Source organism: Episyrphus balteatus, chromosome 1 (assembly GCF_945859705.1).
Source record: "Episyrphus balteatus chromosome 1, idEpiBalt1.1, whole genome shotgun sequence".
In the NCBI taxonomy this organism is placed as follows: domain Eukaryota; kingdom Metazoa; phylum Arthropoda; class Insecta; order Diptera; family Syrphidae; genus Episyrphus; species Episyrphus balteatus.
Window position 1 is genome coordinate 98,247,513 of NC_079134.1, and position 25,343 is coordinate 98,272,855.

At 34.0% G+C, this 25,343-nt stretch overlaps 1 protein-coding gene across 14 annotated transcripts in view; it reads left to right on the top strand.

Moving 5' to 3' along the window:
• The window catches only part of LOC129914859 (kinesin-like protein unc-104), a 259,463-nt gene extending 235,179 nt beyond the window's left edge, over nt 1-24,284 (top strand). For 7 of the 14 annotated variants that reach the window (XM_055994289.1, XM_055994307.1, XM_055994297.1 and 4 more), the window contains 13 exons: nt 18,777-19,032; nt 19,087-19,228; nt 19,303-19,483; nt 19,549-19,639; nt 19,697-19,993; nt 20,190-20,552; nt 20,608-20,797; nt 20,932-21,324; nt 21,384-21,501; nt 21,552-21,741; nt 21,798-21,934; nt 22,202-22,303; nt 22,360-24,284. In XM_055994289.1, the coding sequence (XP_055850264.1) occupies nt 18,777-19,032; nt 19,087-19,228; nt 19,303-19,483; nt 19,549-19,639; nt 19,697-19,993; nt 20,190-20,552; nt 20,608-20,797; nt 20,932-21,324; nt 21,384-21,501; nt 21,552-21,741; nt 21,798-21,934; nt 22,202-22,303; nt 22,360-22,429 (2,530 nt within the window). In that variant the 3' untranslated portion in view covers nt 22,430-24,284. The remainder of the gene's footprint in view (nt 1-18,776; nt 19,033-19,086; nt 19,229-19,302; nt 19,484-19,548; nt 19,640-19,696; nt 19,994-20,189; nt 20,553-20,607; nt 20,798-20,931; nt 21,325-21,383; nt 21,502-21,551; nt 21,742-21,797; nt 21,935-22,201; nt 22,304-22,359) is intronic. The other 7 variants (XM_055994328.1, XM_055994365.1, XM_055994377.1 and 4 more) reach the window with 5 other exon arrangements.
• Nucleotides 24,285-25,343: the final 1,059 nt, after the last annotated feature.

Below are 25,343 nucleotides of genomic sequence, written 5' to 3' on the forward strand. Positions count from 1 at the left end.
TAATGTGAGGGAAGGATTTAAAAGTTTTGGAAAATTATATGATTAAAACACGAAATTCGAGTGTGCACATATCTAGATCAAAACTGCCAAAATATGCTGCCGGCTCTCGGTCTATAATAGAAGTAAAAAAATAGAAATCGAAAAAGAAAAATAATTACAAAATCAATATTATAAAACTTGAAACTTAAATTTAAATAAAAAAAAATCAAAGTAAATAAATGCAAATGAATTTCAATGTATTAAATATATAAAATGAGAAAAATATCAAATAATCAAATTGAATAAAAAAAAAAATTAAATCCTATGTGGGCTTGAGGTCTATCTACTTAGCTTTAATTTTCTAATCCGACGTTTATAGTGTGTTTAAACTCTTCTTTTTTAAATTTAATAAAAGGTACTTAGTAAGATTATAAATTAAAAAAATACATTAATCCTTCTGCAAACAATTTATACTCTGCAGATAAAAGTTTAACCGGCTCCCAGAGCAGGGTAAATGTTTGACAGGTGAAAATGTTTTTCTAAAAAAATGTGTTGTCAAAAATTTAGCTTCATTTAGCTCCGAAACAAAATTCTCTCGAAAATTCACAGGATTAAAAAAACTTACTTCCAAAATAATCAAAAAAATGGTCAAGTGCTCAAAATTTATGCTAAATTGTAGCTAACATACAAAATTCTATCCAAATTCTTAGATCAAATGTATTTTCGAGAGGATTTTGTTTCGGAGCTAAATGAAGCTAAATTTTTGACAATACATTTTTTTAGAAAAACATTTTCAGCTGTCAAACATTTACCCTGCTCTGGGAGCCGGTTAAACTTTTATCTGCAGAGTATAAATTGTTTGCAGAAGGATTAATGTATTTTTTTAATTTATAATCAAAACCTGAAAATAAAGAAAGAAAATTGGGAAAGTAATGTCGGCTTTTCACGAGTCGATTTTAGTCGCACGATAGCTTACAATAAAATCAGGATTTTGTTTAGTAAGTGTTTCGAAAATAAATACAATGATCTGATCTGGTTCACGAGAAAAATAAAACACAGCTTTTATTGATGATGATAAAATTTTAAGTGAATGTAAACGCAAAAATAAAATTCACAGGTCAACGCTTGGTGGAAGTTTGTAAATTGTTAATATTTATAAATGTTTTATACACCATTAATTCTTTTGTTTTGCAACTAAGAAAGTATTTAGCTAATTCAAAAATGTATCCCGATTCTCACAGCTAAATAAAGCCCAAGATAAATTCTTTATTAAACAGACATAGATACAAATGTCAAAAACTTATCCTTGGCTAAAAATTTAACCTAATTCACACACGGCCTAAAACTAGGACTTGAAAAGTATGTACATGATATTAAAAAAATATATGTAGGTATATATTTTTCTTAATGAATGTTATCTTCTTCGTTGGCTACAGGTCGTATTTTGATTTTACTTTTATTACCAGAGTATTGGATATCAGTGATATTGCATTTCGTCAGAATAACATTAACAAATCATGGATACTCTGCCTTCAAATTCTTTTCCAATAAAATAATAAAAACATTATTGAACCAATATTTTAATCCATTGGTTGAACCAAATTTAGTTGCAAATACAACACAGTTTTCGTACAGAAGTTGTTTGTATATTCCTAATCTTTCGAATCGACTTCAAGATGCTCTTATTAGAAACAAAGATAATGTTCGTTTAGCTTTTAAATCAGTTAATGTTTTAAGAAATTCACTTTTTTCAAATTTAAAAGGTGAATTTTCTAAAAATGATAAATCAAATATGGTATATAAAATAAAATGTTTAGGTGATGGAACAAACAATTGCCCATCAGTTTATGTAGGTACATCCATGCAAAAATTGAAAAACCGAGCATGTGCACCGGACTTTACTTCGATTGACAGCGACAAAAATACTACACTACCACTGGACAAGTATCTACTGCAATCGGCGGTGATACTTGTAGGAAATATCGCCAACCAAAATCAGATGATGAGAAGAATGACAGCCCAACAACGACATCCGGAACCTAGGTAATTTTGCGCTTTGGATATACTGGATGAGCACATAATTTCAATGGACAACGAAGAAGCAGTTAACTTTTACGCTGATACCCAGTCGGCATACTATCGTGGCTAAACGCCAACCAAACCAACCCAACTCAACCAACCCCACAACTGGACATCCGGGTCTGAACACCCCGAGGACAACCCAGCCAGCAGACTTTTTAAATTAAGTTTATCCATGTATAATATTTATTTATATTTTATAACTTAGTCATTGTATAAGATTAGGCCCCCACTGTGCCAACAAAATTTTGTATCAATCAATTGTAAATAACAAGTTCAATAAACTTAATTGAATTGAACTTAAATTTGTTAGAAGGAATTTCTAAGTTGAATTTTAAAGTCAATTTAAATTCTTAAAGTTAAATTAAATTAAATTTTTTGAATTTCTTATCAAATAAAAAAGTTTTTATATTTTGAAATTTCAATGACATTTTTTATTGAATTTTAAAATATTTAAACAACAGCGAAAACAAACTGTAAGAAGTCAAGCCACAACTACACCGAAAAAAAAAATTATGATAACAGCTATCAAATTAACATTTTTGAGGGACAAAACTCGTCCAAAAATTAAAATATTAATTTTGATATTTTATCATATCATTTCGACATTTTTTAATTTTAGGTGGGTTGTGAAAATTTCACTTTGACAGTTAAAATATCACTTTGGCATTTTTTTTTAAGTTTAAGTGGATAGTGATAATTTCACTTTGACAATTAAAATATCAATGTTGACTAGATTCTACGTTTTAGTGTATTATAATGAAACCTATTTCTTTCTTTTTCTTTTTTATTATTTTATTATTTTAAGTACATATTTTCTTTCTTTTTCAAAACATAACTGAAAGTGAATATTCTTTACAAAATAGTGGTGATATTATTTTTTCTATTATAGGTACGGTGACCGGTTTACCCGGGACTGTCCCGTATTTCTACAGCTTGACCCGGGTTTTTATTTAAGAAACCCGGGACGTATAAGTGTCCCGTATTTTGTAATTTGTCCCGTGATTGTCCCGTATTTGAACATTCTCTGATTTTTGTATTCAATATTTTAAATACTTTGTACGGAAAAAAAAAAGAAAACAGTGGCTGGAAAATAAAATTAAATACGCTGCTGAAGCAAAACGAACATTTTTCTAAAGTCTCCAAAGTCAAAAAAACTTTTTCTTCAAGAAAAATTGCCTGGACAAATAAATGGGAGTGACAAACGATTGAAAAATCTCCATATATTCCAGCACAGGTAAGAATTTCGTTACCTAAGCTGCGTATTGTGCAACGAACAGCAAAATTTTCGTTTGCGATTTTGTTGTGCTGGTTTTGTACGAAAATTTTCGTTTCGCCTCTAGACTAGGTATTAGTTTTTTTTTTAATGTTCGTCAATTATTTAGTTCCAGCGTCTGTTTGTCAGGTTGCTACACCAGGTTAAATGTTTTCGAATAAACAACAACATATGGAAGAGCAAAGAACCCAGATTAGTTTCAAAACTTTTAAGGAAATGTTAAAAGTTGTGTTAAAAATCATACAATTTCAAAATCATTTAAAATAAAATTAAAATGTTAAAAAAACCTCTCCCGATTTTGATTAAAATAATATTTTCTTAGAAGTTATTAACAGACATTATCATAAAACCATTTTTTTTTATTTCTGATTTCGACTTAAATAATTTCAACAAAAACGCTCCCATAAAATCGTTTAGGAAATCTTGATATCAAAATAATTAAAAAATTATGAAAACTCATTTAAAAAAATTAAATTTTTTATTGAAAAATCAATATTTTCAAAACGATCCAACCAATTTTTTATCTGTCCCGGGTTTCGCTTCCAGAAATATGGCCACCGTAATTATAGGTGATATAATTGTTTTGTTATTTTCTCCCAAACTATGTGAAGTAAGATCTTATTGCCGATCAAATTTTCTCAGTAAATCATACATTTTACTTCGAAAAAAAAACACAAAGCGCCTTTAAATTAGTACACATTAAGAATTTTTTATTTAAAATTTTTCAATAATTTGGAATGAGAAATTGATATGAAAAAATGATGATAAAATATCAAAAAAAAATTTAAAAATGTGACGTCGACAGAAAAGAAAAAGTAAAATCAAAATACGACCTGTAGGTTAGGTTAGGTTAGGTTATATGGGCTGACAGTTGATTTTGTTTCCGTCACACTTAGATCAATGTAGATCCCTTGTGATACCCTGAAGTATTGTAACTTCATTAAAAAGTGTTAACCTATGAATGCTATGGTTGTTCGAGCCATTTGGAGGACTTGACAAAGTTCAGTAGGCTATTGCCTGAGAGTTCCGATAGTTCTTCTAATTCATTAAAGAAGTAGTTTCCTAAGAATTTTTTCCTAGTGCGACAGAGTGCTGGGCAGTGACAGAGGAAGTGAACAGTGTTTTCCTGTTCGTCCTCATTGCCGCAGCCTCTGCATAGATCATCCGTACTAAGCCCCATTTTCTTTTTGTGGTATCCTATTATCTTTTGTCCTGTTAAGACGCCTATTAGGGATCTTAAGGAAGGTTTACTAAGTAGTATGATCTTATTTGATTTTTTCTCGTAGAAGTTCGGCCATAGTTTCCTGGTGTGACCGCAGGTTTCTAGGAGGTTCCATCTTTCATTGTTTTTTTATGAAATATTGTTGACGATATTTCGCTTTATTTCACATTGTGGGATTCTGATGTTATGGTCTATGAGAGAGGGATCAAGAACTGAACCCTCCCTTGCAAGCTCATCCGCTTTTTCGCTGCCGAACACATCACTGTGGCCGGGAACCCAGCAGAATTTTACATTATGCTGCATACCAAGAACCCTAAGCTCTTCGCGACAGCAAGAAACAAGCTTTGACTTGATTAAGGTGGCAGAAATCGCTTTTATTGCCGCTTGGCTATCAATGAAAAAGGTGATGTCAGCAGGTGATATCGCCATCATGGATATTTGTTTAGCTGCATTTTTCACTGCCAATATCTCAGCTTGGAAGACACTGCTGTGATCGGGGAGCCTGAAAGAACTGGCAAGGTTGAGGTTTTCTGAGTAAAAACCTGCACCAACCCCAGTGTTCATTTTCGAACCATCAGTAAAGATGGCGATAGTCGAGTCATTTGAGAAAGGTACACTGTTTTCCCAATCTTGTCTGTTAGGGAAACTGACATTAAAAGACTTGTTGAAGTCTAAGTAAGAGGTCATGTAATCTGTACTTACGTTGTTGCCAACGTAGTTAGAAAGGATCGTAGTATGGCCGTTTTGACTAGTATTCCAAATGTTGGTTTGCTGAGTCGTAGGGCGCTGTTTGCTGCTAATTCTTGTACAAATAGATCTAAGGGAGTGAGATTAAGGATTGCTTCCAGACCTGCAGTTGGAGTGGACCTCATCACCCCCGTAGTGCTAATGCATGCTTTGGTTAGGGTCTTCATGTTCGTGGATTTCTCCAGAGCTTGCCACCAGACTAAGCTGCCATAAGTCAGAATGGGTCTGACAATGGCGGTATTCATCCACATGATTATTTTAGGATTTGGTCCCCAGTTTCTGCCAAGAATTCTATTACATGAGTAAAGTGCAAACGTGGCTTTCTTATATCTTTCTTGAATGTTTGGACCCCAGTTAAGTTTCTTATCCAAAATCACTCCAAGATATTTCGCTTTATCCGAAATCTTAAGTGGGGTGCCATCAATTTTTGGCACTGCAAAAGGAGGAATTTTCCTTCTGTTTGTGAAAAGTACCAGTTCTGTTTTAAGGGGTTTACTTTAAGACCGCATCTCCTGGTCCATCTATTGACCTTGGATAATGCGCTTTCTAATTGATCGCTTACAGTGGTTAGGTATTTACCTGTCGCTAGAAAAGCTAGATCGTCTGCATAGGCTTTAACCTTGACACCGCTGTTATTCAGTTTGATGAGAATCTCATTCATCACCAAAATCCAAAGAAGAGGTGATAGAATACCGCCTTGTCGGGTTCCTCAGATGCGTACATTTTTATATGTGCCCAATTTGATGAGAATCGCATTCATCACCAAAATCCATAGAAGAGGTGATAGAATACCGCCTTGTCGGGTTCCTCTGCGTACATTTTTATATGTGCCCCACCTAATTCACTATATTTATTTGTCTGTTTTTCAACATGCACACGATCCATTTTATGACCGTGTCTTCTATTTTAAGATCAGTGAGTAGAGCTGTAGCAAATCGTATGTATTCGTTACTAAAATGCGGGTATTTGCTTCAGTAACGAGTAACGAAACGTTACTTTCTAAACAGTATCGTTACTCGTATGTTTCGTTACTGGGTACTGAAGTAACGAAACATACGAGATACGAAACATATGAGTAACGACCCCATTCCAATTTCAATACTAAATCATCCGATATATGAGATACGAAACGAAGTGATACACTCAATTTGTCGCATTTAGCATCTCGTATACTCCAGATAATTATCTGGATTTTACTTTTGTCTCGATAAAAACAGTAGTGCCAAGGTATAGTTGAGTTATCGATAATAATTTATACAGAAATATCAAAAGAGATGTTTTAGTATTTTCTCTATGTGGCCGAAATATGTATACCCATGCCGCAACCAATGTGTTCATGACCTTTTTGTTAATGGTCTTGAAATGTAGCTTAAGAATGTACAAAAGTGTTTTGGTTTTTGAAAAAGTTTGTTAATTTTCTGTGCAAAATTTTCAACTAAAAAAAAAGCCGAGAAAACGAGGTTTGAAAATCACTGTCAATAGAAAAAAAAATAAAAATTGTTCGACATGGTTGTATTAAAGTGTTAATATTCTGAGATCTGCGCGATGTACTTTTGAAATAAAGGTCTCTAAAGAATTGTGATAAGATTACTGAACGGTAATAAACAAAAAATTACCAAAGTTTTGTCGAAAAAATAGAAAAAAATAAAAAAAGTTTCCACGTTTGATTAAAAAAAAACGAAAAAAAAATCAGTATAGCTACCTTCAAACTCTTATAACATGAGAACGCCGCAACTTAAATTAATGTTTATCGCTTTAAAATGTAGCTTAGATTATACCAATTTTTTTAAGTTTAAAAAAAAAAAAAAAAAATTTACACCCTTATACCAACGTACGAAACATACTTAAAATACCAAACATACGAAACGTATCAAATACATGAAATATCAAAAAGTACGAAACGTACGAAGCATGCGAAAGTAACGAAAGTAACGAAACATACGAAACATGCGAAACATACGAAACACACGCAACATACGAAATATACGAAAAATACGAAGCATACGAAAGTAACGAGTAACGATATTATTGATGCGGGTACTAGTATCAAAAGTAACGTATACATGCGGGTACTCATTTTGTCGTTACTTTTACAGCCCTATCAGTGAGTGCTTTTTCAATTGCACTATTATGAACATTATTGAATGCTCCTTCTATGTCTAGAAATGCTGCGAGGGTATATTCTTTAACCACAAGTGACTTTTCTATTGTTCTGACTGCACAGTGTAAAGCTGTCTCTACACTTCTACCTTTTGTGTATGCATGCTGAAAGGGTGATATAGTCTCCGGTCTTAAATAACTGCGGATATGTATATCGATTAACCTTTCAAGTGTTTTGAGTGTAAAAGAAGTTAGACTGATAGGTCTGAAATCTTTGGGTTCTGTGTAACTGGATTTACCAGCTTTTGGTATAATGACAACTTTGACTTCACGCCATGTTTTAGGGACATATCCCAATTGTAGGCTATTTTGGAATATTGTGATCAGGTATGGAATAATGAATTCACTACTTTTTTGCAGCATCAAGGGGAAGACGCTGTCTATGCCTGGAGATTTATAAGGAGAGAAGGAGTTGATGGCCCAGATCAACTTTTCTTTCGTAATAATTTCTCTAGGAATTTCACATATTGAGTGCAAAGAGTTTGTAGAATCATTTTCCAATTCAGAGTTACAACCTGGGAAGTGGGCTTCCACCAGGAGTTTTAGACTGTCTTGACAGGATTCTGTCCATCGATTATTATCAGGCCCTTCTAGGGACCCTATAGAAGTATTCGTCTTGGAGAGTATTCTCCTTAGTCTCGCCGAATGGTTAGTACATTCCATAGTACTACGTAAGTTTCTCCAAGAGCTACGTTTGGCTCGTTGAGTTTCTGTCTTGAACTTTCTCTGACTGGTTTTGTAAGATTCCCAGTCACTTTCTGCTCTAGTGCGTTTAGCAAGGTTGTTGTTTCTTTCCTTATGTTAGTGAGCTCAACAGTCCACCAGGGTGGTTTGTTGTTTTTCTTCGCCGCGGTAATGAGACGACAGCTTTTGTCCAATGCATCGCGTAGAATTCCTGTGAATTCCTCTGTCAGTTTATCAAGACCATTTGTGTTTAGGTTATTGTCAATGTTTAAGTGACTAATGTTTTTTACTATTTCCCTATTGAAGACATGCCAATCGGTACGCCTATTATTCGTAAAAGGCTTATTGTGCAGGGCGGCATCAGAGACATAGAATTCTATTAGGCGACGGTCGAAAAAAGAGATTTCATCTAAAACCTTCCATTGTTCTAATTGGCAAGTATCTGAATTACTCGTCAAAGTAATATCAAGAACTTCTTCCCGTGTTTTTGTAACAAAAGTAGGGGTGTTGCCTCTATTAGCTACGAGCAAGTTTTTCTCGATAATAAATTCAAAAAGGGACTCGCCCCTGGTATAAGTATCAGTGCTTCCCCATTGCACATGGTGTGATTTAGAATCACAACCTAAAATAATATCAAATTTATTCTTACTTGCAAAAGATACCAACGTTTCAGTGATATCTGCTGGTGGTCCTTCTGTACTGTCATACGGCATGTAAGTGGACGAGAGGATGAGCATTGGGAGCCTATCGTGCTCCAATTTTACCGTAGTCTGGTCAATGTTGCTGTAAGTAGTTAGAAGAAAAAGATTAAACTGTTTCTTAGCTACTATGCATGTTCTAGGGTTACTATTTTAACTGTCAAGATTTGACTTGTACAGCAGTAGTTCTTTAGAGTGTAGACCCTCTTACAACCCAGGGTTCCTGTATCAGGGCTACGTCGTATTGTCTACTCTCCATGAGGTAGACAAGGTTAGCGGTTGCGGCTTTACTATGATGAAGATTGATTTGTAAGATTTTCAATTCCATTTATATAATAAAGTTCATCGCTTTAGTAACCTGTTTTCTATCGTTGCGAATCAACCTAAGTTTGCACCTAGTGATACCAACGCGTACCTTGAAGTCAGCCTTCCTCAGGAGTGGTAAAGATTTGTGACTCAATCTCACTACCACTTCGGTGCCATCATTCGTTCTTTCATTCTTGACCACTTCCCACTCTTTGCTCAGGAGATCACTATTCAGAGATAGGATGTATCTGTTATCTCCTTTACGTCAATGAGACGCAATTCGGCGCCTTGCCATGGAGCTGACGTTTTCTGTATGAACTCCCAGAGCCATTCGAGAGTCACGTCGTTCTCACAGTCCATCACCTTGAAAGCATGGACAGTCTTAAGGTTTCCGAAGAGTGGAACTGTCCAGCTCTTGACGATAGCCTCATTGACTTCTTCCAGGATTCTTAGTTCAAGGAGATGCCATTCATCCTCAGTCAGCTTGCGTGTGGGCTTACCATAATCAGCTATAGCGACTTGGTGGCCTTTTGCGCTAGCCCGGGAGGTCTTGAATTTCTTCTTCGTCTTGTTAGTCTCATTCCTAGCTCTTTTGGAGGAGCTAGGTGTGTCTTTGATTCCTTGCTCTGCCGCTGCACGCAATCGCTGTTGGGATTTGTCCAGTGTAACTCACTCTTTTGCCGTAAAGGACTCTGGAGTCCTTTTGGCAAAGCGACGGACAATCTTTTCAGCGTTGCGATTCTGACGGCAACGTAACTCCATTTCGTCGATCGCTCTAGCCTTTCGCTGTCTGGTTCTTTTGTTGATGACTGTAGCTAGGCTATTAACCGTGGTGTTCGTTAGGTCTACGGGTTCAGATTCAGTGGAGGTGTTTTGGATAACCTGTGGGCAGTGGCCTACCAAGTTGTCCTCGCACCCCTCTTTATCCTTAACCTTAGTGCTGAATGTGCGGTCCTCGGGTTTGGATTCCATGACGACGTGTGTCCACACTATGAGACCCGCTTTGGACGATAGCTCGTCTGCCAATACCGAATCCTTAGCACTCGACGTCGATGGGATTTTCCCCTTCCCTTGTTTTGAAACATGGGGAGTTGGAGGACTTCTTACTCGGACTTCTTACTCGGACCTTTAGAAGAAGGGGAAGCAAGACTAGCTTTCCCCAAGCCCTCCATGTCCATAAAGGCACGAGCGTTGTGTAGCCTGATCCTTTCTTTATCGGACATCTGACCCCAGTCCAGTTTGCCCAGCCTATGGATCGTCCTTTTGCAGTTGGAGATTCTGCTCCATCTTCCATGTCGAGTTTCGCAAAAGGCTGGAGGAGATTATACTCTTCCTCTTCGGTTAGCTCGTGTTTGCTTGATTTGTTCATTTTAATTTCTTCGTGCTGCTTATTTTGGATGTATCTTGGAAAAAATAAAAAGAAAACAAAACAAAAAAGGAAAAAAGAAAAAGAATAAAGAAAAGGATTTAGATACATAAGCAGGAAAATAATAAATAGAAAGTATATATGAGAAAATTTTGTCACTGGCGACTTCTCCTCACGATATTGAGACCGTGAGGCAAAGCCGAAGCCGGCAGCCGTGACTTCTACCGACCGTTTAGCGTATATCGCCGCTATGGTTTTGTTCATTTTTGTTAAATCTTCCATATTTCATAGGGGTGGGCCTCTCTTAAAAGTACGAAAATAATTCAGAAATGTTTTTCACTTAAAAAAAAAACTTTGAAGTTTCGATTACATCGATGTTTCCAAGAGCGATATTTTCAGCATCATTATTTTTTTGCGAAAACATCAAACCATAAATATTTTTTTCTATAAAAAAGTACCGAGTAAAAATAGTATAATTATATGTTTAATACGCATTTTAAGAAATGTGATCTCTGAAAGCAAAAGTTATCTTTAAAAAGAAAAAAAAATGTACAAATTAAAAAATACATAGGTTTGTTTAGGATGAAATAAATCTCCTCCAAACAGGTTTGTTACAAAAGCGTATATCTTCTTAAACCAAAATATCAAATTAAGTTATAGCGATTATGTAGTTATGATAGGGCGTTCGTGGATCGAGATACATGTTATCATGTAATAGTTATTATATCATGGATAATTATATGATTCTTCAGGTTTTAAAAGTTTTCATTAAAAAAATTTGCAAGAGAACAAAAAATTTTTTCATGGCCTCATTATACTTACAACTAAAAACGACTTCTTGCTAAATATGCCCATGAATCATTTCCTAAACAATAGTCATAACAATAAAAAAAACCCTTCTTATGGTTAAAAATTTCGTTTCCACCTTTTTGCCTTATAATTTTCTGTTTTTCACCTGAGATTTTGGGGAGGGGGGGGGGGCATGACACCCAGAACCTTCTTTTTTGTGGATTTTTTGTGAAGAGGCATTTAATTATATAAAAATACAGAATACATATCCATATAGCAAATTTAATGTATTAAAAGAATTCGCTGTCGCTTTGACAAGCGTTTTTTGTAGCTCCTTTTTCAACCAGAGTTATTTCCTCTTAGTCCGTTTAAATTAGACTAAAATAAGGGGGTGAGGTTACATTAAATCCCAGCAAGCTGAAAATTGGTAGGATTGTTGGAAACACCATCATAAATTCAATCTAAAAAGTCCTCATCGATCCTCTTTTTTTATCATTTTCTACAATAATTGTATGAATACATAAGCGCTTTAAAAACTGCAAAGCTATTGCACATTTTCGTAAAAAAAATTTTGAAATCTGTTTTTTGATGCAAAATGTAAAAAAAGTATTTTATGAAAATCTTTAAACATCTGTGGTATAAAATAAATCTATTGAAACCTAGGTGGCCAACTGTCTTTAAAATATTCCACTTAGACGAGAATATTTTTAAGAAAGTTGAAAGTTTTTTACATTTTGCATCAAAAAACAGATTTCAAAATTTTTTTTACGAAAATGTGCAATAGCTTTGCAGTTTTTAAAGCTTTGCAGTTTTCATTCGTGGTTATAGTGAACGAAAACATATGATAAAATTTAAAATACACTAAACGAAAAAAAGCCAATATTTTATGAACTGGTTGCGATAGAACTTTTTTCTATCTGTTTTTAGAACAAACATAAGTGTAGCTATCAGCCGTTCTAGGGTTGTCCATTCTCTATCGGACACCCTGTATTATATTCGGACATATTCTAAACAAAAAATACCAGGGAAATGGTTTCGGGAGAAGGACCCCAATCGGAAAAATGGCGAAAATTTCCATTTTTGTTTTGCTTTCCCCATATTCTTAACCATTAAGGAACGAAATTCAAGCTAAAAAAAAATGAAATTTCAGGAACTTTTCAGTGAGGAGTTTTTTTTTTAGAATAGGCCTGATTATGACGATTACAACTCAACTTCAACTTTTTGAATCGTTATACCTCAGAAACGGTGGGTCTTAGGAAAAAAAGTGTCATAACACTTTTTATATATAATAATCTGGTCTACAATTGAAAATTTTTTGATAAGACCTACCGTTTTGCTGAAAATCGTTTTTTTGACCTTTGAGCTTTGACCCCCCGTAAATTTTTTTCCAGGCCTCGGTTCGATGAGGACTTTTTAGATTCAATTTATGATGGTGTTTCCAACAATCCTACCAATTTTCAGCTTGCTGGGAATTAATGTAACCTCGGATGTCTAAATTGACCGGACTATCTGTGTTCGATGTTCGCTGATGAAACAAAAGCTCTGAGGTGTTCGATGTAAAATGAAAACTCGAGAAACTTTGATTTTTTTGACAGTTAATTGACATGACTTAGAGTGCACTGGAGGGGGGAACAACGAACAGACCTATTTTTTTATTCTCACACAAAAACGTAGTTTTTATGAGAAATGGAGAAGCTGTCAATTTTTGGCCTTTCTGGATTTTGGGTTTTCGGGATTTTTTTTCGGGATATTACCAGCTATGATTTAGTGATTTATATATAGTGGCGCCATTGCAAAAATTAAATTGGTAGGAGGAATATTAGGATTGCTTTAGTCTTTCAAAAGAAATTGGGGCGCCTTGTTCTTCAAAGATGAACGAAGATTTTGGACACCATTGTCCTTCCGGAAGCCAAACAAACTAAACCAAAATTGGGGGGCGCCTTCATTTATCAAAAAGTTTAGGACAAACAATACGAGCGCCGTTGAAAATGTAAAATAGAAAAAAATTGGGCGCCTTTGTGAAAGTAAAAATAAATAAAACATCGATTGGAAAGACTTCGTTATTTATATAGCTCTTGTAAAAGTTCGGGGCGCCTGCGGCGCCCCTCAATTCTTGCGCCCCTGGTGATGGCTTTTGAAAGATGGTGCCTCTGGTGTTGACGTTTGAGTTCTGTATAATTCTTTCAAGAACTATGTTAAAGAAGTCGAATGACAGTGCGTCGCGTTGTCTTAAACCTTTTTCGACATCAAATGCTTCGGTTAGGTCTTTACCGACTCTGACGGAGCAGCGTGCATTCTCCATCGTCATCCTGCACAGCCGGACGAGCTTGGCAGGGATGCCAAAACTAGACATAGCTCTATACAGTTCATCTCTATAGATACTGTCATACGCGGCTTTAAAATCGATGAAAACGTGGTGAGTATCGATTTGTTGTTCCTGGGTTTTTTTCAAGATCTGCCGTAATGTGAATATTTGATCGATGGTGGACTTTCCTGGTCTAAAGCCACACTGATAAGGACCTATCAGATTGTTGACGAACGGCTTCAGACGTTCACATAGTAGAGGATCTTATAAGCGATGTTAAGGAGGCTAATTCCTCTGTAGTTGGCGCAGGTTAGACCGTCTTAAGGATCGGGCATACGATGCTGAGATTCCATTCTGTGGGCATGCCTTTCTCCGACCAAATTCTGCAGATGAGTTGGTGCATACTCCTAACCAGGTCATCTCCTTCTGCTTTAAATAGCTCGGCAGCAAGGCCGTCAGCTCCAGCGGCTTTGTTTGACTTGAGCTTGGATATGACTGCCTTCACTTCTTCCAGGTCGGGGGGACGGAAATGTTGGCCTTCATCGTCGATATTGAATGGTGCAATCTGTCTTTGGGCGGGGTTGGCTTCGTCATCGCCATTGTAGAGATTGCAGAAGTGATCTTTCCATATTCTCAGCATCGTTTGGGTCTCTACTACGATTTTTCCCTGTTGGTCTTCTTTTTACTTTCTGGTAAAACTTACAAACTTCATTCCTGTTATAGCATCCCTCTATTTCCAGGATCGCTTCTTCCTCTTTTTTCTTCTGATAAGCCGATGTTCCTCTGTTCTTTTCCGCTTGTAGAGCTCATTGGCAGCTCTGGTCCTTCTGTGCAGCGCCGCTTTACATTATTTCTTATAGGAGCGTTTAAAATTCTATTAGAAAGAGGATGAATTTATTGAATCCTTCTGTAAGTAAATTGTGTGACATTTGTAACTAAATTAGTTTGAACCAAACGATTGAAAAATTGATTCAGTAATGTTCGTATTATATTCAAAGGAAAAGAATTGGAAAGTAACGTATCCGTTATTAATGTTTTTTTCGCGAAAGACAATGTCACTGATATTCAATACTCTATTAACAAAATGTTTTGCTGTATTGATGACAACTTGTTCTGGCTATTTAGAATTGTAATTAAAAAGAAGATGTTGGTTTCTTATACCAATCAAATATTAATCGATTATTTCTTCTTATCACTTCTAGTACATCAAGATCTGGAAGTTTTCCATTATTTTCAAACTCCAACTGTGAACTGAATTTTCGGATGAAATTAATTTAAAGCAGTTAGAGTTGAATCAACATGAATAAATTTAAAAATAATAAAAATGTTATAAACATATTTTGTAACTATTTTTGGTTGATTGGGAATTTTATCAAAAACATTGTCTAGTAAAGCTCTCATTACAATATCTGCTAATATTGGAAAAGTAGGACTTCCTATTAAGCAAAATCGTATTATTTCTAGAAATTTCAATTTTGGGCAAGAGTACGATAACTAAGGCGGTGAAAAATAATAACGGCATTTCGTAGAACAGTCAAATACAAGCATTTTTTTACCATGGGAGGGGGGGTGTGTCTATCTCCCCTCGTTTAGGAGGGAGGGGCATTTTTCTAAAAAAAAATAAAAATAATAAAAAAAAAATATTTAAAAACAATGGCAACACCTACAACTCGCTGGCTGAGAATTATAGGGTTGTATGTTTGCAAGGGATTCCATAAAACATACAACCTTATAATTCTACGCCAGCGAACTATAAAAGATACCTTTTTCAAAAACCAGAATTCTACACTTAATTTTAAATTTCAAACCAAGTTTTTTTAGTCAACAGTTTTTAAAATAATCGAACTCAAAGCCAAAAATTGTTAAAAAAAAGCTTAAAAAACGCACTTAATATTATTTTTCTTAAGACTGTGGCTCCAAAACAAAAGTGATTGATGAAGTAAACTGCCTCAATTATTTCCTGATCAAACCATAGGGGTATTCACGATCAGGTTCAACAGGCCTAGTAAAAATGTAAAATTTTATTTTTTTACAATAGATCGTGAACGCCCCTCTTCTAATCTATAGTAAATATTGAAGCATGAATGAAATCCATGATGTTTTTTTAACGGGGTTGTTGCTCCACCGTTATTTCTTCTTTTTTCCATTTTTTTTAAATTTAATTCTTTGTTTTGTTCGGGTTAATTAATTTTCACAAATTATTTTACATCAAAAGAAACTAAATTACGGGACATGAGTAGCGACAACCATTATAAACAGAATAAAAAAGACAAACTGTTTATCATGGGCGACGCGACAGTGAGCTGCCATCTGTCAAAAATAATTTTACTCCATTGTATTTTTATTTTGCAATAGGGTTAGGGTATAGCAAAAGTGCAAGACTGTTGTAAAATTTTAATCCATATATTTTGTTGTTGTAGTGTTGTAAGATTTTACACTTTTGCACTTTTGCAATGATACTAGACCATAGGATCGTGAATACCCCTCATATGTTTTTATGCCTTATAGTTTTTGAGAAAATTAAAAAACAAGAAAACTACTTTTTTATCAAATTTTAATTTTTTGAACTGTTTTCAACAAATTTGGCATTTCATTGCCACCATTAAAAATGTCTTTGATATTTTATACATAGAGTAAGTTGAGAGCTTTGTGTACCTCCAAAAAAAAACACTAGATACCTCGCCAGACAGGCGCCAATGTCAATAGCTGTTATTATTTATAAAGTACTTTGCCTGGCCCGCTTCGCTGATTCTCAGGATTTTAACTTTACTTTTTGGGTCCCCTTCGCCAGAAAAGAAACTAAACCCCCCATTAACAATAACATCATAAAACACGTGCAATAAAATTTCTTCTTAAAAAAAAGTAGTTTTCTTATTTTTCAATTTTCTCAAAAACTAGACTGCTTCCTATGATTTTCAACATTTAACTAGAAATTAATTAAGGCAGTTTATTTTATTAGAACATTTTGTATTGAAATCCACAGTCCTTAAAAAATTGTATTAAATGTAATTTTTTAAAACTTTTTTTTCCCAAATTTTATTTTAAAATCGATTATTTCAAAAACTATTGATTAAAATAACTTGATTTAAAAACTTAAATAAAGTGTAATATTCTGGCTTTTGAAAACTGAAGCTGTTGCCGTCGTTTTTAAATATTTTTTTTATTTTGAGTCGTTTTTTTTAGAAAATTGCCCCTTCCTCCTAAACGGAGGAAGACAGTCCCCCTCCACCCATAGTAAAAAATATTTCTTTTAACTCCTCTGCAAGAATCTTTTACTAATTTTTACCGCCTTAGTTATCGTACTATCCCCACGTATTTTTTATGGTTCGCATACGGTGCGAACTCCATTAAAATAAATAGGGAAAAACATGGCTAAAGTAAATATACCACGGCACGAAGAACCTTATTCAACAATAATCATATTTATCAAACAAATAAAACCGTCTTCTATGGATCTATCGATTTGTGGTTTTCTCATGGGTTCTATAGTCAGAACTGCACAAAATTCAAATGGAATTGCACTGCATGCACCAGCTACAAAAATAATTACACAGCCACACACAAAAAAATAAAAGTTCTGACCTGGGGTTGCGACTAGATTTTTCATATAGTTTTTGGATCGCTGAAACCGAATCCTTGCCCCATCACGTCAAGTTTTCGAGATAACTTCCAAAAATGTCACGAAAAAAATTTTTTTTTTTTTCTCTGATCTGGATGTGCGAGTTTTTGAGTCGCTGAATCCAGATTCGAAGCCAATTTTGCCCTATCACGTCAGGTTTCTTAGATATCCTCAAAAAAATGGCAAAACCAAAAAAACAAAATTTCTTTTCTGGGGTTGCGACTAGATTTTTCATATAGTTTTTGGGTTGCTAAAATCGAATCCGAAGTCTTTTTCGCCCCATCACGTCAGGTTTTTGAGATATCCTCAAAAAAAGTCAGATTTTTTGAGTTTAGAAATTTTTTGAGGATATTTCAAAAACCTGACGTGATACGGCAAAATAAACTTCGGATTCGGTTTTAGAGACCCAAAAACTATATGAAAAATTTAGTAGCAACTCCAGATAAAACCTTTTTTTTTGGTTTTGACATTTTTTTGAGGATATCTCAGAAACCTGACATGATAGGGCGAAATTTACTCCGAATCTGGATTCAGCGATCCAAAAACTATATGATTAACATATTCGCACATCGAGATCAGAGAAAAAAATTTTTTGTTTTCGTGACATTTTTTAAGGTTATCTCGAAAACCTGACGTGATGGGGCAAAACGGACTTCGGATTCGGTTTCAGCGACCCAAAAACTATATGAAAAACCTAGTCGCAACCCCAGGTCTGAACTTTTATATTTTTTTGTGTGGCTGTGTTATAAAAAGTGGTTCACTCAGTCCAAAGGTATGAGGTTACAAAAAAAAAAACGAATTGATAACCTCCTCCTTTTTGGAAGTAAGTTAAATGAAATAAAAACAGAATATAGCTACTTATAACTACTGCTAGTTTTATGAATCAAATTATATTTTTGAAAGTAAGTAGGGCATTTTTGAAGATAGGACATTAAGGTAAGACATTTTAAAGTTAAAGCATTAACGCTCAAAGAGTAAACTAGCTTAAAGCCGTTGCTCCAAAAACGTATTAACCTTCAAAAATGCAATATACCTTCAAACCTCCCTACCTTCAATAACTTTGGCTTTTCACGCAATTTAAAAAAGTAACCTTATTTCAAAATAAATTTAAATATAATTTATTATCAAAATAGGACATTTTTTCAAATAAGGTCCTTTTTGGAGGTAGGGCATCTTTTAAAACTGGGGAATTTTAAGGTAGGGCATTTTTATTATAAGGTAGGGCATTGCCCCTCAATGTCCACCGCTGGCTACGGGCCTGACAAGATACATGGTGGCAAAGTTTAAAATTTGGAAAGAGCACATCTAAATCTTGAAGTAAACAATTTTGAAAACTCCCGGAAAACTTTCCATTTAAAACTACCAAGTGACTGAACTATTACTTATATTTTTTGTATGCTTTTGCTGTCTTGCTCGTCTTGCTATCGCAATTCTCAAACTATGTTTGAATATGTTTGCATGGTCTGTTTATCATTTTACTTTCACTTTATTTTATATATATGTAAATATTGTATAAATTAATATTGCTAAAATCCTATACTTACAGGCAACGTCTTGAACTCATGCGAGAGATGTATCACAATGAAGCCGAACTTAGCCCAACTTCTCCAGATTACAATGTTGAAAGCCTCACTGGTGGTGATCCGTTTTATGACCGTTTTCCTTGGTTCCGAATGGTTGGCCGATCATTTGTGTATTTGAGTAATCTCTTGTACCCGGTTCCATTGGTTCATAAAGTGGCTATTGTCAACGAAAGAGGTGACGTTCGTGGTTATTTGCGAATTGCAGTTCAACCAGTTTTGGTAAGTATATGTATTATTGTTCTATTTCAGTACAAAAATAGTTTCATAATAAAGGATGAAGAAAGCATAGACTTTAATAACGGTGTAAAGCAGTCTGCTCGGCTGCTCTTCGAAGAGAACGCTAAGCCCAAATACCGCTCAATGACTGAGAAAGACGAACGCATTATTGACTCAAGTTTGGATACCAAAATCGAAGGTGAGTTAATGCAAAATCTCTAAGTTTGCATCGAATTTGGATTACTTTTCGACCCAAAAAAATATCATATTAAGAATTAGAACTCGAAGATGCAGATTCCGGGCGTGGGGACTCAAGTGTGGCATCCGAGTGTCAGGAGATAACTGACGAACTTGCGGCACATCTTCAAGTAGGTAAAGAGTTCACATTCCGCGTAACGGTATTGCAAGCAACTGGAATAAGCTCTGAATATGCAGACATATTCTGTCAATTCAAGTAATTTAAACAAATTATCTTTTTAAAATTTAATACTGATGTAGAGTAAATTGTATGTTTTTCAGTTTTCTACATCGTCATGAAGAGGCTTTTTCAACAGAGCCTGTCAAAAACTCAGCTTCTGGTGCACCACTTGGATTTTATCATGTTCAAAACGTATGAATTTCGGTTGTTGTTTTTTCGTTGTTAGTAAATCACACTTATTTTTTGCAGATTACTGTTCCAGTTACCAAATCTTTTATAGAGTACATGAAAACACAACCTATCATGTTTAAGATTTTCGGGCACTATCAAAATCATCCATTGCATAAAGACGCAAAACAGGAATTCGTTTCAAGACCCCCACCAAGAAGGATGCTTCCACCCAGTATTCCCATCAGTCAGCCAGTTAGGAGTCCTAAATTTGGACCGCTACCATGTCCTCCATCTTCTACGGTTTTGGCAAAACATGATGTCCTTGTATGGTTTGAGATATGCGAATTGGCACCAAATGGAGAATATGTACCATCAGTAAGTTTAATTTTAACACAATTGAAATAATAAATATAAATACCTAGAAAATATGTAATTTGGAAGTTGAATGAGAAATATTAACGTGCATTCAATCTCTTAGAGTCTTAATGGTCTACATGGTTTTGGCAATAATACAATAAAATACATAAAATACGGTACAATAATAACATAAAATTGTTTTTACTTTCATAAGGTGGTCGAACACAGTGATGATCTTCCTTGTCGAGGTTTATTTTTATTGCATCAAGGCATACAAAGACGTATTCGGATAACGATTGTCCACGAACCAACTGCTGAAGTAAAATGGAAGGAAATTAACGAACTAGTTGTTGGTCGTATTCGAAGCACTCCCGAATCTTCAGATGATATTGACGATGATTCGTGCGTCTTATCTCTCGGTTTGTTCCCTGGAGAACTATTAGACTTACCTGGAGACGACAGATCATTCTATAGATTCGAAGCGGCATGGGATTCTAGTTTACATAATTCTACTCTTTTGAACCGTGTTACACAAGCTGGTGAAACTATTTACATAACACTTAGTGCTTACTTAGAGGTAACTGAAAGCTTAACCTTAATTTAGAATTCGTAATATTTTAAGTTTGCTTTAGTTGGAGAATTGCGCTCGCCCAGCAATAATTACTAAAGATTTGAGTATGGTTATTTATGGGCGGGATGCTAGAACGGGACCACGTTCCTTGAAACATCTTTTCTCTGGGCAATACCGAAATCCGGAAGCCAACCGATTATCTGGAGTTTATGAACTTTCTCTTCGGAGAGCATCTGAAGCAGGTAGTCCAGGTAGAAATTTCTAGCGTAGTTGTCTATTTACAAAAAATTTGTTGCTTTGTTGGCTTTGTTTGAATTCTATTCAAAATAAATAACTTAAAACGATCTAAAATGTATAAATGTTTGAATCTTTTACACAAAAAAAGGTGTACAACGACGACAGCGAAGGGTTCTTGATACAAGTTCAACATATGTTAGAGGCGAAGAAAACCTGCATGGTTGGAGACCACGTGGTGACTCCTTGATATTTGATCATCAATGGGAGCTGGAAAAATTGACACGACTCGAAGAAGTAGGCCGCGTAAAACATTATTTGTTGTTAAGAGAACGTCTGGGCATGGATACGAATCCAAATCCTACTACAAAAACGGAAAAAGATGTGTGCAATCTTGCTGCTAGAGCTGGAACTTCACCCGTTCATATGGTGATTCCGCCATCACCACAAACCCCTGTTAGAGATCCCCAACAAATAATACCAGATCGCGAATATAACCAAAGAGAACAAGAATTAATGCTCAAATGTTTAAAACTGATTCAAGGTAGTAGAATATTACAGAAAATGTAATGATTGAATTATTATAATTTATTTTGTCTTAAGGATGTTACAATAACAAATCTGAATCGACAGAGAACTTGCAATCAGCATCTGATGCATCGCCAGGCGATGAAGGATGTGCTGACATGACTGCTAGTTGTATTTCAGGAAACTCTCTTGAGTAAGAAAACCTTATTTAATTTTGATAGACTACTTAAAATCTTCTTTCAGACTTTGCTCTCCAGAACGAACAGACGCCCCAAATGGTTGGGAGGCACCAGCCCCAGCAACTCAGCCTGCCCTTCCGCTAAGGCTTTATGTACCCGAATTAGAAGAAATTCGAGTGAGTCCAGTTGTTGCACGTAAGGGTGTTCTTAATGTCTTAGAGCATGGTGGGTCTGGCTGGAAGAAACGCTGGGTGGTAAGAACTTTCGAAACATTATAATTTTGCTAGTTATTTGACATTTTGTTTTGCAGACCGTCCGTCGTCCTTATGTTTTTATTTACAAATCAGAAAAGGACCCAGTTGAGAGAGCAATACTCAATTTGGCTACAGCACAAGTAGAATGTAGTGAAGACCAAGCAGCTATGGTTAAAATTCCAAATACATTTAGGTAAACGAACATTTGTTTCCCTTTATTCCTTTATTTTATTATAAATGTATTAAAATACAGGCTGCAAACAGAAGTAAGTTTTTTGTAAAGCTGTTAAGATTTTTCCTTCGTAAACATTATATTCTACAACCTATCAAAGCATTTGTGCGCTCATAATTTTATCAAGCATAAATATTGATTTTGATGTGAATAGAATACATTTTTTTAACTCGCCATTAAATCGGCTTCATAACATAACATATAAATTTATCTTTCTGTATTTTTTAGTGTTGTCACAAAGCATCGTGGGTACCTTCTGCAAACACTTGGTGACAAAGAGGTACATGATTGGTTGTATGCTATTAATCCTCTATTAGCTGGACAAATAAGGTATTTTACTATGATAAAAAAAATATTTTTTTTTAATTATGTCGTTTCATTTAAAGGTCAAGACTGGCACGCCGAACACTAGAAACTATATCCCAGACACAAGTAACTCAAAATTCGAACAAATGAGATACAATAACGATGGAATCCGTATTAGTTTACTAAACTTAAGTACTGAAAAAATTACATTCAGTTAACTGTCTTATCTGAATAAATAAATTCAAGAAATGTCTATAACATCAATTGATAAAAAGGATAAACTAATAAAAACACTCATGGGTTCCATCAAAAATACACATGATATAAAAATCATTATTTATAAACATTACATTATATATTAATATTCAATACACATACATACTATTTATTTTCTTTTTTAACTTTGAAATCTCAAACAATTATAGAGCTATATCATTTCCCATTTAAATAAATAGTTAAAACAAAAATAAGTTCAAAATATATTTTTAAATTATATTGTACATAGTATATATACAAGTTATAAAACAAAATGTTTATTTATTTATTTTTTATTAATATGCTTGTTATTTTTATCAGTGATATATTTACTTATTTATGGATTTTTTATATTATCAAATTAATTTATACATTTTTGTAGATTGTATTTTCCTCAGAGCTGATTTTTTTCTTTAATTTTTAATATTACTTTACTATGTACTAATATGAATTCCCAATTTATTTTGAAGAAAGTAAACCAAATAAAAAAACAGTATATAAGTGTAGATGTATTAAAACAAACAACAATAAAATAATTATTTCATGATATATTTGAAAAAAAATATATATATATATACATATATTTAGAAATCATATAAACGTAGAAAACTATATGGATATAAATGTGAAAAGTTATTGGTTTTATTTTGAATTATAATTTTAATCACTAAATATTATACATAAACAAACGCTAGTATTAGTTATTTAATTTAACTAAAATACTTTAAAAAAAATATATATTTCAAATATTTCAATCTTAATAAAATATATATACAAAATTAATGAAAAGAAAAAGATTAAGAAAATAGTTAAAACCAGAAAAAAAAAGAATATTATAACTCGATAGGGTAAATTTATTGAGTGATGTTGAGATAAAGGAGAAGGGTGGTTACATAAAAAAATTGATACAATAATAAATATGCATTAATTATAATTGTTAAACAAATTATCGAATATACATTTGGTGCAATGCTTACATAAATCAAAAATATTTCTTTAATTTCAGTAAGTTATCTTTTGTATTTACAGAATAATGCTGAAGAAAGTTTTGATAAGGCAAAAACTAGAAAGGCAATAGCACTGTGAAAAAAAAAAACAACTTTCAAAATGTACTTTTCTTCGGATGTTTGAAACGCTTGTTGCAAGTAATATTCTCAAATAAAGTATTTTCGAACTTCTGCCATTGCAAAAATCTAGCATCGTGAATTTTCAGCTGATTTACGTATCTTAGAAAGAAAATAATATTCAAACCTTTTCACCTGAGCATAAAATAACTGCGATTTACAACGATCAAGTGATAGTAGTTGATAAATACTTCCAAATTATAAAATTGCACTTGCAATAACGCAATGTTAAAACTCACAATTATTAATAATTTTGGATTTCAGAAAAAAAAAGATTAAAATTATAAAGGCAAAGGCACAAAATTTTAAACAAGCTAATGTTAAGAGTTAAGCATATTACTAGTTAACAATTTTTTAAATATTTAGTAATTTACTAGCTGGCCGAACATTTTAATCCTTTTTCATCGTTTTACTAACTAGTAAATTACTAAGGCCCAAATTATCAATTTTGACAGAAAAATGACCAGAATATATAACAAGACAAACTGCCAGCGAGCGAAAGAATGATGTGATGGCCGAGTGGTTAAGAGGATGAATTTTTTTTTCAAATCTAAAATTTATGTATTATGTATATATTATTTCAAGACGAAATATTAAAAAACACAACTTAATTCTCTCAAATAAAATGGAAATTATTTTTTTTTCGAGGAAAATGACAAATTTCATATGATTTTAGCAAGTTACTAAAAGTTAAAGCAGCTATTTTCTGATTTTAACTTTAATAAAATATAGTAAGTTGTTAAAATCGTTAAAAATTAAGAAGAATTCTTTTTAACTTAGTAACTTGCTAAAATGAATTTAACAATTTACTCAATCGTTTAAAATTTTGCGCCATTGTTAAGGCCCAACTATAATTATAGGCTTCTGCGCGCATGGGCTTATGTCAAAATGGCATGAGTGAGCTGTCGAACATACACAATTCTTATGGGGATAACCATAATGCGCATATGCGCGCTTCGTTACCTTTCGTTAAGCATATGCCGTGCGCTCTGAAGCGCACGGCATGAGTAAATTTCTCAGAATAAAATGTAAACAATATGGATGGGGGATGGAAAAATTAAATTAATTTTCACTCAATAAAAATGTGATAAAACAAATTGTGAATTGAATAAAACTAGTTTTAAAAATATTTTTGACTAATTCAACGCGTTTTTTTTACAAAAAATATGGAAAACAAAAATGTAAATTGTGACAGAAGGCTATGCGCGCGTATGTTCATTATGGCTACTCCTCATGTTTTCAGAAACAGGACGAAGCAGTTCGTTCGATTTTGAATAAGCCCATATGCCTATGTTGGGCCTTTAAGCAAACATAAGCAAAAGCGATCTCAGTCGCTCGGCGCATAAGTGAATCTGACATGTATTTTCAAATATATACACTAGGGTGTCCGTTACTTCCCAAAGTGATGTTTTCGGGGGAGACACCCCCTAGATCGAAAGCTTAGGGCCTAAATAAGGGGAATTTAGCAAAGAAAAATTTTTTGGAGGTCATTAATTCGTGCCTCTAGGGTCATACTTTCCCCATACAAATTTGTATGGGAAATTTTTCACTCATACATAAAATTTTTTTTCTCTCGAGTTAAATCATATTTTTTTTTAATGTTTGATAATTCTGGTTGGAAAACAGTTACTTTAAAAGATCACATTCAAAATTTCCCGTTAAAATTTTTTTTTATATTTTATTTC